The 14,747-nt window shown below is 41.6% G+C and overlaps 1 protein-coding gene across 1 annotated transcript in view; it reads right to left on the bottom strand.

Annotated features, from left to right (window-relative positions):
- The window catches only part of LOC119852838 (coagulation factor V-like), a 78,883-nt gene extending 76,747 nt beyond the window's left edge, over positions 1–2,136 (bottom strand). The window contains exon 1 of the mRNA XM_038394706.2: positions 1,887–2,136. Coding sequence (XP_038250634.1) covers positions 1,887–2,047 — 161 coding nt within the window. The 5' untranslated portion in view covers positions 2,048–2,136. The remainder of the gene's footprint in view (positions 1–1,886) is intronic.
- Between the last annotated feature and the right edge of the window lie 12,611 nt (positions 2,137–14,747).

The raw sequence follows: 14,747 nt of genomic DNA on the forward strand, positions 1-14,747 counted from the left end.
GGCAGGGTACACTGAAAAATTACACCTGGTTATATCATATACAGTACTGCCAGCCTCAAATGTTCAAAAACATGAGATTTAGTTTTAAAAAAATTGCCCAAAATAGAGCAGTCATATTGAGTCCTGAGTTGTTTTTAGTGTTGGTGTAGCCGTGTTGGTCCCAGGATATGAGCGGGACAAGGTGGGTGAGGTAACATCTTTTATTGGACCAACTTCTTTCTGAGGTAGCAGCCAATAAAAGAATAGGTAATCACTTTAGAGATCAATTAAATGCATTCAAAGAAGTTTTGGGCCTCCTCTCTAGACACATTTGAATTAAAAACATTCAAAAGGCTCAAAGAATGTCTGACTTCCATGCCACTTAACTCCTCCACCTTTTTCCTCCTGGGTCCTTCCCTCCTCTCCTTATTCATGTAGGTCTCCTATATTATTACTGGTTTCAGAGTAGCAGCCGTGTTAGTCTGTATCCGCAAAAAGAACAGGAGCACTTGTGGCACCTTAGAGACTAACATTTATTAGAGCATTAGCCCACAAAATTTGTTAGTCTCTAAGGTGCCACAAGTACTCTTGTCTTTATATTATTACTGTAACCTCTACCCTACTGTGTTACACCTATATAGTACTGTCTGGTTTGTATGGTCTGTTCTTGCAGCTTTGAAGAGTTGTAAAATTGCATAATTCTGTTGGAGATCCCATGAAGCCTGCAGTATTCAGCAGCATATATCAGCTGTAAGTCATTTACCTTTTGGTACTTACTGGGTTTTTTTTTTTTAAAACCACAAAAAAAAATACTAATCCCAAAAATTTGTCAATGTTGCCAGAGGAACCTGAAAGTGAAATTGAGCAGAAAGCATGAACGTGATGAAACTGCCTGTTGTGTATTCGTCACCTCAGCTGAAGAAATGTACTTAGTAAGCAACCATAAAGAAAGTAAACTAGATTATTCATTTACATTTTTAAAAATTGATGGTGTTTTTTTGTAAGGACCTTTTCTTATTTAAAAATAGATGTAGTATTGCCAACTCTTTTTTTGGTTAGTTCTGTGACATTTGATGTTTTTCCTTAAAGCCCCAGTCACTTGAATCAAAAGTTTGCATGAGAATCTCAGCTTTTTAAGAAAATAAAAAATAATTAAAAACAACCCCTCAAAACAGTACATTTTTAGTGGTTGCAGAGAAAACTTGAAAATGTAACTTGAGTGTGACCAAAAAGCAAATAAAAAGAATTTCAAATTTCCCCCAAATGATGAGATTTTAAACAGCTTTTAAATAATGTTGAGAGTTTTTTTTATTTGCCTTGTGGCTTTTGAATTTTTCTACACAACTGTGAGGGCCAGAAACTTTTTTTTTTACTGTTGAAATGAAATGCATCCGATGAAGTGAGCTGTAGCTCATGAAAGCTTAGGCTCAAATAAATTTGTTAGTCTCTAAGGTGCCACAAGTACTCCTTTTCTTTTTGCGAATACAGACTTACACGGCTGCTACTCTGAAATGAAAGCTGAGATTCTGATGTTTTCACTTAGCCGCAGGAGCTGAGGCTGTGAGAAAACACCAAATCTCCAGAGACTCATGCAAAAATTCTCAATGTAGGATTGACCCCAGTGACAGTTTGGGGGGCACAGAGGACGCGGGATTGAGTCCAAGTTTGCCTTTGTCAAAATGGCATCAATAAAAACTGCTCCCAAAAATCACATTGTGTGAATAAAACAGTTGATATCATTGAACTGAATTAAGGGCGTCATCCAACTGGAATCAATGCAAAGGCTCTTATTAACTTCCATAGGCTGAATCAGGCTCTAAGCCCAGCTGTGCACAAACTCCTCAGGAGACTCAAGTCCCTTTCAGCCCGGGAGGGAGCTGGTTGCCTCCACATCTTCCTACTCTTACCTGGACTGTTCTTTGGACTGGGATCTGTAGCTCCAGCTGGTGGTCTCTGCGGCTATGTAGTGCTCTCGGACCTGAGCTGCTCCCACCCGATGCCACGCCAAACCTGGCCACCACAAACCAAGCAGCATCAAGAGAAGGAGGCGCGTGCAGGAGAGCCCCATGGTGCAAGCTCCTGCTGATGCCACACTGGGAGACACATGAGGCAGTGGCTGCTGCTTTTGCTGCTACTGCTGGGGAAATGTTTTCACTGTGGTTAGTGATGCAAGAAGGGGGTGGTGATGTTAGTGACGCCCAGGTCATTGCTCTTCACCTCCTCCTGCTGCTGACAGGAACCATAGGGGAGATAAAGAGCTGCTCCGGCTGCCTTTCCCTCCCTCCCCCACATCTTCCCTGCTGTGTGCCAAGCACAGAGGACAAGCAGCCTCAACCACATAAGGCAGAGTTGGTGGGCTGGGTCGTTGCCTACTAGGGCAGTAGGGTATTAGGGGCAGCGGCCCAAATAAAAACTGTTTATGTGGCTGAGTTACAGGGTGATGAAGCATAGGGGCAGTGCTGGCACTGGGGGCAGGGACCCGGCTAGAGATGCCACATGTCCTTGGATTTCAGGGATTATTCCAATTTTGAGAGGGGAAGATCTTGCATCCTGAAAACCTGGCATGCTGGGCGATAAAGAGCAAGAAATAGTTCAGGGCCTGGGGACTGACAGGCTCTAGAGACTTATAAAAAAAAGTCTCTAAAACAATTTTCTTGTGTGAAAATTTGTTGACATTGTTGAAATTTGACATCAACATTTTCAAGCCTTTTTGGATAATTTTTGTTGATTTTTTTTTACATAAAAAACAAGTCAGAAACATCATCAAAATGGATATTAACTTTTTTTTTTTTCTCCCAATGTCAGGTTTTTTTGGTAAAAGAAAAATAGTTGATTTAGGTTTTTGGTAAATGCAAAGTTCCAGTGATCTCTTTGACAATGTCTTTGCTAAAAATTTAAACAAAAAAAAAAAGAAACTACAAAAAAGTAAAAAAAATAAAATAAAAGCTAACAAAGAAAACTAGGTTCAATTTAAAACACTTTGAACCAAAAACATGTTGGCAATTTTCCCCTATTAATTTTGGATGTAACCAACCCCCAACTCTAGCTCTGGGATACATTTACAGGGCACTTGTCCATGCTGTACTGTTCTATTCTCTGGCTCTCACAGATGCATAGATTTTAAAGCCAGAAGGCACCATTATCATTATCCAGTCTGACTGCCTATAAGACACAGGCCATAGGACTTGCCTGAATTAACTCTTGCTTCAAGTCTAATAACTTGCATCTGATGATGAGCTGTAGCTCACGAAAGCTTATGCTCAAATAAATTTGTTAAGTCTCTAAGGTGCCACAAGTACTCCTTTTCTTTTTGCAAATACAGACTAACACGGCTGCTACTCTGAAGTCTAATAACTGTGATTGAATGAGAGCACATCTTTTAGAAAAACATGCAATCTTGATTTAAAGATTTCCAGTGACAAAGAATCCACCACATCTCTAGTAAGTTGTTCCTATGGTTAATTACCTTCACTTAAAATGTGCATCTTGTTTTCAGTCTAAAAATGTCTAGCTTCAACTTCCAGCCATTGGATTTTGTAATGCCTTTTTATGGTAGATTAAAGAGCGGTCTATGTTCAGAAATCTCTTCTCTGTGTAGGTACCTGTAGCATTTGTTATACCTTTGTCTGTTAGACTGAAAAATACTCTATTATCAAATTTTTGTTCCCTACATAGGTTCTTCCAGGTCATTGACAAAAACATTAAACAACATAGAAGAATCAATCCTTGTGGGATTCCACCAGAAACACACCCGCTGGATGAGGATTCCTCAACTCTCAAAATGAAATTGTAAATGTATCAGTTAGCTATATTTTTATCCATGTAATGTGTGGCATGTTCATTTTGTGTCATTCTAATTTCTTGACAAATTAAAATACCATGTCAAGTGCCTTACAGAAGTCTGAGTATGTTACATTGACACTACTACTTTTAACTAAACTTGTAATCTCATCCAAAAAGATATCCAGTTAGAAAACAGATTTTGTGACCCTATAAACCTATGTTGATTGTCATTAATTATATTATCCCTCCTTAAGTCTTTAATCATCAAGTTCCACATCAGCCATTCTATTATTTTGTTCGGGATCCACGTCAGACTGACAGGCCTGGTCCTCCCATTTATGCTTTTTAAATACTGGCATAACATTAATTTTCTTCCAGTCTTCTGGAAGACTTATTCAAAATCAATAGCAGGGGCCAGAGAGCCCCCCAGCCAGCTCTTAAGATTCTTGGATGAAAATTATCTAGAGCTCCTGATTTAAAAATGTCTAACTTTAGTAGCTGTTGTTTAACATCTTCCTTAGTTACTGTTGGAATGGAAAGTATTATATCATAATCATATGAGATGAAACTACTGTCTTTTTTTCTCCAAACATAGAACAGAAATATTTATCAAACACACATCTACCTTTTCTGTGTTATTATTGACAATTCCACTATTTCCTCTAGTAATGGACCAGTGACCATTGTAGGATTCCCTTTGTTCCTAATGTATTTAAAAATTCCTATGGCAAGCAGAAATAAGGACAAGAAAATTTCTCTTTGTGTCCTTTTGCTTCTTTTCTTAAGTTTCTACCGTTGCTATCTTGTGATTTATGTTAAATTTCTATTAACTTCTCATTTTTCCCATTTGTCATTAGAACAAATGGAAAAAAAGGGAAGTTGATAACAACTAATATAAATTTTTATATAAAATTTTACTGCTGCTTTTACTTCGTCTCTCAGAGCCAGGCTGCTTTCTAACCAGCATAGTCTTGCACCTAAACAAACAGGGGCGGATTTAGAGTTAGTGGGGCCCTGTGCGCAGCTTCATTTTTGGGGCCCCCATCTCGGCAGCAGCGGCCAGGAGCCCCGAGCCCTTTTAAAATTGCCAGGCCCCGGGGCAGCTGCCCCTTCCCCGCCCCTCCCCCCCGTCAGCAGCCCTGGGTGCAGGGGGTGCTACAGTGCCTCCACATTTTAAGCAGGGCTCCACTGCTGACCCGCACCACTTATGTTAAAACATATTGTTAGGAGCACAGAACTGCCCGGTCCCCTGGGGAGACAGGGAGGTGCCTGAGCCCGGCCACAGGGGCTACAGCAGGTAAAGGGGATCGCAGCAGCCTGCATTGCAAGGACTCAGCGGAGGTGAGCGTGCGGAGGCAGTGGTGTGCTCAGGTGGCTGCCAATGGAGCCATGCCCCCTCCTTCAGATGGGTGTTCAGCCCAAGTGGGTCTCTGCCCGCTTCTCTGGGCTGGTCAGTGGGGCAGCAATGGAGCCCGCAGAACCCTGGGCGCACGGCACCCGCTGGGACCCTGGGTACCCCAGAGTCAGCGTACGAGCAGAGCCACCATGGGCCTGTGGAAGAAAGGAGACACCAAGATCTTCATGGCCAAGGACAGCTTTGGGTGCCCCGGCAGCCCCACGCTGGCTGGCCTGGAGAAGTGGGCAGAGACCCATGTGGGCTGAACACCCACCTGAAGAGGGTGGGGGCACAGCTCCATCGGCGGCCACCTGAGCACCCAGCTGCTTCCATGCGCTGATCTCTGCTCGCCTCCCCTGGACGCGAGGTCCTTGCAAAGCAGTGGCTGCGATCTCCCTTAGCCGCCGCGGCTGTGCTGCAGCCCCAGTGACTGGGCTCAGGCACCTCCCTGTCTCCCCAGGAACCTGGGGGCTCTGTGCTCCTAACAATATGTTTTAACATCAGTGGCGCAGGGCAGCAGAGCCCGCAGAGCCTTGGGCGTGGGGTGGCAGCCAGGACCCTGGGCGAAAGCAGAGCCCTTCAAAAAACATGGGGGTACTGCAGCACCCCGTACCTCTAGTCCCCGTGCCTATGTTTTGGGGACCCCAGTCATTAGGGGCCCTGTGCCATGGCACAGTATGTTTCAGGGTAAATCCGCTCCTGTAAGTGAACAGCAATTTTTAGTTCTGTGATCAATTCCTCTCTGTTGGTTAAGATGAAGTGAGCTGTAGCTCATGAAAGCTTATGCTCAAATAAATGCTCGTCTCTAAGGTGCCACAAGTCCTCCTTTTCTTTTTTGCGAATACAGACTAACACGGCTGCTCCTCTAAAATCTAATATAATGATGGATTGTTAATTTTTAGACATTTAGGGGAACATGAGATCTCCAGTGTATGTCACTCAAGCTGAAGTCCTTCATGAGCACACAGCTTTTTTCCCTTCACATTATAGGTAGGTGGTCATTGTGATGTTGCACCCCATAATGCTTTATGGAAATATGTCTATGAAAGTAAATATGACATAACTGAAATATGTTCTATGCTAGATATGCCATGTAACATATTTCTGCAAAGGTTACGATCTACTGGATATATTGATCCTATTTGTATACATGTATCATTTTTATATTCAAAGTTATGAATATTGGCTATATTCTTGTTTAATTTTAAGTAGCCTCAGTGAAGCAGTTGGTCAGCTTCCTGAGAAAAGACTATCTCAGTAAACGCCCAATCAAGAAACACTTAAGCTAACAAAGAACTTGGAGATGCCAATCCACATCTGAGCTTCCCTGGGAATGTGGCCTGGCTGGTAAGAGACGGAGTCATGCATGCCTATGTAATTCCAAAACTCCATCTTGGAGGTGGATTCTGGATAGGAGAGAAGAGGGGGTCTCCACGCACAAGAGAAAATCTATTAAAGCCCGTGGGAGACCCCACCATTTTGTCTTCGGGTGGCACAAAAGATAGCCTTTCCACCCCAGGGAGATGCCTGAAAGAAACTGGAACAAAGGACAATAGCTACAGGGGTGTGAGTGATTGCTGGACCCAGACTAGAAGGAGGCTAGTCTGAAAAAAACTTATTAGAACATCTCTGAGGGTGAGATTTTATCTGTAATCACTTTCTTACTGTATTAGGCATAGACTTGCATATTTTATTTTGTTTGGTAATTTACTTTGTTCTGTCTGCCATTACTTGAAACCACTTAAATCCTACTTTTTGTATTTAATAAAATCACTTTTTATTTATGAATTAACCCAGAATATGTATTAATACCTGCGGGGGCGGTTTGTGTGTGGCAAACAGCTGTGCATACCTCTCTATCAGCATAATAGAGGGCGAACAATTTATGAGTTTATCCTGTATAAGCTTTATACAGGGTAAAACGGATTTATTTGGGGTTTGGACCGCACTGGGAGTTGGGCATCTGAGCGCTGGAGACAGGTGCACTTCTTAAGCTGTTTTCTGTTAAGCCTGCAGCTTTTGGGGGACGTGGTTCGGACGTGGGTCTGTATTTGCAGCAGGCGAGTGTGTCTGGCTCCAACCAGGCAGGGCACTTAGGTCCCAAGCTGCCAGGGAAAAGGGGCTCAGAGGTAGTCTCAGCACATCAGTTGGCAGTCCCAAAGGCGTTTCTGTGATCCAACCCGTCACAGTTATCCTGTTCTCTAATGTGATTTCGTGGTCTGTAGCAGACACCAGTTAATACCCCATCTTCAGCTTTGTCGATTAGACCATCGATCCATAAGCATTCAAAATAATTTGCTTCCAAACTGTCAGTGACTCAAATAGGTAATGCCGTTTGATAGAATGCCACTCTCTCCTGTTTTGCCCACTTAATCCTTCCTAAATACATTATAATCATTGATTTTAATATTCCAATGGTGTGACTCACCCCACCAAGTTTAATACATACTAACCAGATCAAATTTTCTGCTCATAAATGCAGCAATGCCAATTTTTCGTTTATTACTGAGGCTCCTAGCATTGGTGTATAGGCAATTACAGAATTTCTTCTCTTCACATCCCTTGATTACTCCTCCCCCCAAACATCCCAATTTTGTTCTGAGTGCTCATTATCTTCCCTCTTTTCATCTTCCATTTGTTATTAGTTTAAATCCCCTCCTAACTTCTGTAGCCAGCCTGCCTCTGAGGAGATTAGGTCCCCTTCTACTGAAATGGAGGCCATTCAAATTGTACAGCCACCTCCTTACATAGAAGGTGGACCAATTTTCCACAAACTAAAATCCTCCACTAATTTACCTAGCCAACAGCTCACTTCCAGTGTCTTCTGTCTTCCTTTGCTCCTAGGACAGGAAGGACTTCAGAGAAGATCACTCTGACATTCCTCTCCTTCACCATGCTCTCGAGTTCCCCGAAGTCCTCTATAATCTGTGAGGTATCATGTGAAGCGGTGGTGTTAGTGCAGATATGCACCATGACCAGTGGATTGTTGCCCACTAACTTCAGAAACCTATCCAGTCTTAGAGTGACATCTCCCATCTTCTCTCCAGGAAAACAGCACGCTGTCCACCTGTCTCACCTCTTAGGGATCCAGCATCGTTCCCTAACACTAAATCAGCTCACAAGAATTTAAGGAGTGACCTGAAATAAACAAACAATATGCCATGTTGGTCTGTGTGAGTATCAGCTTGGCTTGTGACCTAGGGGCTTGCAGGTATCATGGTACCACCTCTATTTTGAAGAGAATGCCATCTGCCTAACATACAGCCTTTTCCCCAGGAACAGGAAACAAGTAGACATGGGTCTGTCTCCTAGTGTCAAGGTACAATCTTTGCCTGGGATGTCTGTCACTTTGTGTTTAACAGAGCATCAGAAGTTTTGTTGCAAGGCACTGATGCAATGTCATGACCTTTGTCTCACTGAACTAACTTTAAATAGTGGCAGCCCTACATTCACATGTGGGATGGGAAGAGTAGGAAAGAACCTGCTGCCCTGGATGTGAAATGCAGGTCACTGATATTTAGCACAAAGCATCAATCATTAGATGCACCTACATCTCATAGTAGGGCTGACACACAGTCACATCTATGAGAGAAAGCTTTGTGTAGCTATTGTGTGCATTTGTTGGTATCCCCATCACAGTCTTACTCTCCCAGCTGAGAGGGCTTAAGACTGCCTGTTCCCAGACACGATTAAAACACATTAGAGACCCTACTATGTTATAATCACTCTTTCTTCTTGCCAGTATTCCTTAAAACACCATTCAAATCCCTCCTACCAAAAAGTAAGCTATTTATGCAAACTTAGGAGAGACAAGGAACAGAATCAACTATGAAGTCCTGTATGGATTATGCCATGTGGATGTGTATTACTGTGTTCAGTGCTTAGTTACTATAGATGTGGGTGAAAAGATGGTAGACAGATAGCAGGTACAATAGATATAGCAAACAGAGTAGAAGCAGTATTTTTCCTACCACCTCTTATTTCTACCCTTTTAATAACTTATTTTTAATATACTAAACAAGCAGAAGGGAAGGACGGCCTTGGGGGTAAGGCACTGGATTAGGACTCAGGAGATTTGGAACCTAGTCTGGCTCTGCCACAGATTTTGTGTGTGACCTTGGATAAGTCACTTAACCTCTCATTACTTCAGTTTCCCCATCTATAAAATGTGGAGGATAACCCTAATGACTGATGAATGCTGAAAATGACTGTAGTATTGTTCATGAATAGTATGCCTCACTTTCCCTATTACATGTTTTGTTGCTGACTGAATGCCTAGAGTTAAGTCAAAGGAGACTATAAAAGGGTTATTAAAAAAAAAACTGAGCAGAAAAGGTAAAACAATGACAAAGATGAATCAGCCTCTGATACACACCTTCAAGCAGCTAATGTAACAATGGCTGGGCCATCAATGGGGGAAGGTTCCACGTGTGTGGCTCCATCTATGCCAGCATGGTTTACACTTCCCAAGGCTAAGACTGGGATCAAAGGAGATATAAAAATCTGAAGAGACCATAGAAAAGGGAGTGGGGTTAGGTGAGCTGGGAGAGGCTACTTGGTATATCTGAAAAAGCAGACATGCTGGAAGACTCCCTGTGACGCACAGGGAGCATGCTGCAAGCAGCGTATGCTCTTCTTCCTCGTTCCAAGATAGGAATAAGCCAGACCTACCTGAGCTATACCTAGAGAGGTTAAGCTTAGGTAAGGAAATATGCATGTCAGACTGTTTACTTTATATCCTGGCTTTGTCTGCTTTTTACTTTTGAGTGGAAGACTAAATGATGCTTTGTTTTAAAGAAGCCATTTCTGTGACACTGCAAACTTATGCTGTGTCAGGCTCCCAGACAAAAACAACTTGCAAGTGCCAAGCACAGTTGGACTTGCTGAATTAGTCCTGCTTGGTACCTAAGAGGTTAATAACCCAGGGCCTGGAATGGAGTGAACCAACTGAAGAATTCCACCCCAGGAAAGATAAAAGCACGTGTGGGGGATGCAAAAAGGGTAGAGCAACAGTGAACTGGGCCCAAAGTTCTTAACCATGGGCCTAATCCCGCCCATTGAAATCAATGACAAAGCTCCCCTTGACTTCAACAGGGCAGGAGACGATAGTGCATGAGAAAAGCGTGGCAGGTACTTTTATTGCTTCTCTTAAATGAATAAGCTCACCTACCTCTATGGGCCAAAAGAATAACTCAGGGCAAGATTTGACTTTTCATGTTCCACAGACCTCTCCCTGTTCTGTAGTATGTTTAAACTGAGAGGAAACAAATCCCAGAAGTACTTCTCACACAGATGATCAGATACAGTAAAACTGTGGCTTCCACACAAACCAAAATCCATTTCAAGGGTGCTTGTTTAGAAGCCACAGGTGGCTTTGTGTCTGAACCACACATGCTTAAGTGAAGAAGGGCATTTTCTAATAAATTAGAAATGGTTAATTTTATTCTTAGATTTCAAATTACAAAAATATTTAAAAGATCACTGCCAAAACAATCTTATTTTTTTAAAAATGTCCTTATCTGTGCTACTGTCATCTAAGATTTACACAGAAGGCTTTCTGAAAGAATTTACTTTTTCCCTCCATTTATGTTGTGTTTATGTGCTGCATGTCCCTCAGCTTGAACAATGAAACAAAGCTCTTCAGTTTCACCTTCTGACTCTAGTAAGTTTATTCTTCTGGGATTTTTTTGCTACAGCATCAGGCTATTAGGTTTGTGTTTCCAACACTATACGGAAATGTTTAAAATGTCCAAAGACGTTCTAAGTGAATTAGTGAAAAAAATAATGAAAAATATATCCATATTATTATTATTATTATTTTTTAAAACAAAACAGCTTTTTGGCCTAGTACTTGACAGTGTCCCTCAGAGCGCTTATGTCAACATCTCAGCTCAGATATTTTATTCTCTACTAATGAGAAAAATCTAAATTCACAGATTAAAAAGACAAAACCAAAACCATTTTAGGAAAATCCTAGATGGAAAGTAGGCCTTCATGTATGTTTCACAGATTCAAGGCCAGAAGGGATCATTATACGATCATCTGGTCTGACCTGTGTAACTCAGGCCATAGAATTTGCACAGCGCCTAGTCCAATGAAGCCCCAGTCCTAACTGGGGCCGCTAGGAGCTATTGAAATATAATTAAACAATAATGGTACAGAAATAGAAAATAAAATGTCACTTTAAAAAGAGTAGTAGAAGCAAATCCATGCTGTCTTACTTATGAAAGCGGTTGCTAGATGATCTGTTACACACAACAAACAAATTCAGGGTCACAGATTCAAATCCTTCTTAGCATAAACCTGAGTATCTAATGATAATCCCAGCAAGAGAAAAGTCTCTTGGAGAGGTCATGGGTTCACAAGCCTGCAGGAGATCTGGTAAAGATACAGTATACACTATAACTTCAACAAGCAGCAACCTTTCATGATGCTTCTGTCTGATGGTAGATTTCGCATTATATGATGCTATTACAAAATATTCATGAAGCACTGTAAAATTAGAGTACCTTATAAATGTAGAAGACAAACTCTGTGCCCTAAAAAGTTTATATTCTAAATAAGGTAAGGGAAGACTTAGGAGAACAGTTCAGGAAAGGGATATCCATGTTTGTGCCACACCTGAAGAGACTCCTGTAATAAATTATAACAATCCTCCATTGCACCACCAAATTAGGTAAGCAAGGTTGGAAGAGAAAGAACTGTAGAATAGTTAAACTGCCTTGAGACAAAAAGAATTGAGAAAAAAATTTAAAACATGCATTCAGTAAACATTTCCTGTACAGAGCAGGGCGGAGGGGAGAGAAGAACATGACTTTTCTTGGCAAACAAAGGAGTTAATTATTTAACTGCAGCAAATATCAAAAATACCATTTTGAACATAGATGTGCGTGACAGAGCGAGAGAGAGACTGACTGACTAGGTCCAATGGATGCATTTCAAAACTGGGAGTGGTGAAACAATCAGATGGGTATAACCTTTTCTACAGAAAGGCATTAAAAACAAGAGGTCTGCAGGATCCCTCTCTGGGAACTGGTGAAATGGCTCCTTGTGGAAGTAAGTTGAAAACAGGACATGTTAAAAATCACAAGGACAAGCAAAGGTAGCTGATGGCAGACAAGCTGTAACGGATAAAGCTTCTTTTTGGAAAGAAAAAACTTTTACTAGAAAGGGGCTTGAGTGTGGTTTACCTATTTGATAACCATGTTGCCCAGTGGATAGAGCACTGCCATGGAACTTAAGCAACGTGGGTGCTAGACCCTGCTCTGCTAGGTGATCTTAGGAAAGTCACATCCCTTCTTGGTGCCTCAGTTTTGCCATCTATAAAATTAGGAGGATGAACCTGACCTCCTTTTGAAAGTGCTTTGAGATCATAAACCTGCACCTAGAATCATAGGGTTAGAAGGGACCACAAGGATCCTCTAGTCTAACCCCCTGCCAAGGCAATCCAGCCTCCTTCTGAAAACCTCCAGTGAAGAAGCTTCCACAACCTACTGAGGCAGTCTGTTCCATTGTCCTACTGTTCTTCCAGTTAGAAAGTTTCTCCTGAGATTTAATCTAATCTAAATTTGCTATGCTGTACTTTGAACCCACTGACTCTTGTCCTGTTCCCTGTGGCAAGAGAGACCTTTTCCATCTTTTTTATGGCAGCCTTTCAAGTATCTGAAGACCACTATCATGTCTCCCCTTAATCGCATCTTTTCCAAACTAAACCTTTTGCAGTCATTTACATTGGTGCAACGTGTGAATAAATTAGAATAGTAGTATTTTGCACTCACTTGGCCCTGCTGTAATAGGGTCCTCCACAAAGTACAGTGCAGCGTAGAATTAGGCCCCAAAGCATTTATGTGCTCAAAATCTGTACAATTCCCCAAAAGAAAAGAAGTCATAGAAATCCACTACTGTGCTGTTCCGAGAGAGTAGCCAATGCCCTCATGCTCACATACCAGGCCAGTCAATAAGCAGCCTCTCAACTAGATGTCCTCTCTATCTATGATGGAAAAGGTAGTAGTCATGAAGGGGGAGAAATAAAACCAGTACAGCAGTCAACATCCAGACTGTCAAAATCAGACAAGGGATGAGACACCTAAAGCAGCTTGCATTATCTGAGATACAGCCTTTTGTAAATTGGGGACTGATTATCAAAAAATACTCTCTAGTTTTGCAACTTCATTTCAGACATGAAATTTCAGAATAAGTACGAGGTTTTGTGATCAAACTAACTTTTGCTCTTCTCACTCAGTTTCACAAGCTAAGCCCAAGGGACTTGTATTCCTAGATAAAAAAAATGTGTGTTGGATTTCACTTACATAATTACTGGCAGACAGAACGTTTGTGGGTACAGCAGGGAATGACTGCCTTAGTATGCTATTGGTCTAATAAGACATTTACAAGATAGATCTTTTCCTGTGGACTCTGTAAGGCTGTATGACTGAAAGCAAGGCATTCTAGTTTCTACAGTCATTGATTAGATTAAGTTGCTTGTTGTGGACAGATAAGCATTAAAAAAAAAAATTCATCCCAAGGCAGTAATACAAGGACAAAGTTAAGAACCCCCACTAAACTTCAGCCCTGTATTTCTATACTTCCACCTGTCAAGGTTTTACATTTGCCTTCAGGGCTGAATTTCATTATTTCCAAAAGTTTTTATTTAAACATAAATAAAAAAAAAGTTACAAGAATATTTGCAATAGTTGAGTTACTGATATAACTCTTACCATTGCCTGTGGCTAATCAAGATTTTTATTTGGGAATCTGTGTGTGTTTGTCTTTTTCCCCTTAATGTTTTTGAAATGTTTGACATACATTAAAAGCTAGTGTGCCACCCCGGGTAGGAAAGTTATATGGTTTTAAGCATTCCAACTTCTGCAAGACAGCTTCCCTACTTCATTCCTGAATTCCTAGGATGAAATGCTGACTCTGCTGAAGTCAGTGACAACTCCAATTGACTTCAATGTAGTCAGGATTTCACCACTGGTCTCCCTCAGTTTTAGCTCTCTGTGGAGCATATACAGAACTTAGTAGATGGGCAAGACACTGGAGGCCCAATGCAGATACTATTACAATCCACAACAGCACCTACAGAATTTAAAACACATGCAGGGAGGCAAAACACATATGAGAATAGGAATCAAGACATTTTATAGAGCAGGAGGCAGATGTATGGACTTGGGAAAGACAGGTATAGTCATGGTAGCTTCAAGATGGACAGACAAAGGGTCCTCTTATAACTTGGTTTTTCTATAGCCTCTCTGAGATGGAGGCAGGAGGGAAGGGCTGGAGCCTGTAAGAGTTCCTGAGATAGGATTCTCATAGGGGCATGGAAAGCTAACACTGAAGTGCCTGTGTTAGGATCTGCTGATGGCAATAGCTCAATTTCCTCTCTTCCATACATGTATCCTAAAGAATGTCTTCTACAAAGAAGAAAAATAATTGTGTTGATGGAAGTCATTGACTAACTTCAGCATCACTGTTTCTTAACTTTTCTGCTGGCATCAAACTACATGTTCCTCCTATATACCTGTGAAAATTCTGTTGCCTGGCTCTTGCTGGTGGTGTAGATTCTACAACTTACATCCAGGGCCAGAAG

This window comes from Dermochelys coriacea, chromosome 1 (assembly GCF_009764565.3).
Source record: "Dermochelys coriacea isolate rDerCor1 chromosome 1, rDerCor1.pri.v4, whole genome shotgun sequence".
Lineage (NCBI taxonomy): Eukaryota > Metazoa > Chordata > Testudines > Dermochelyidae > Dermochelys > Dermochelys coriacea.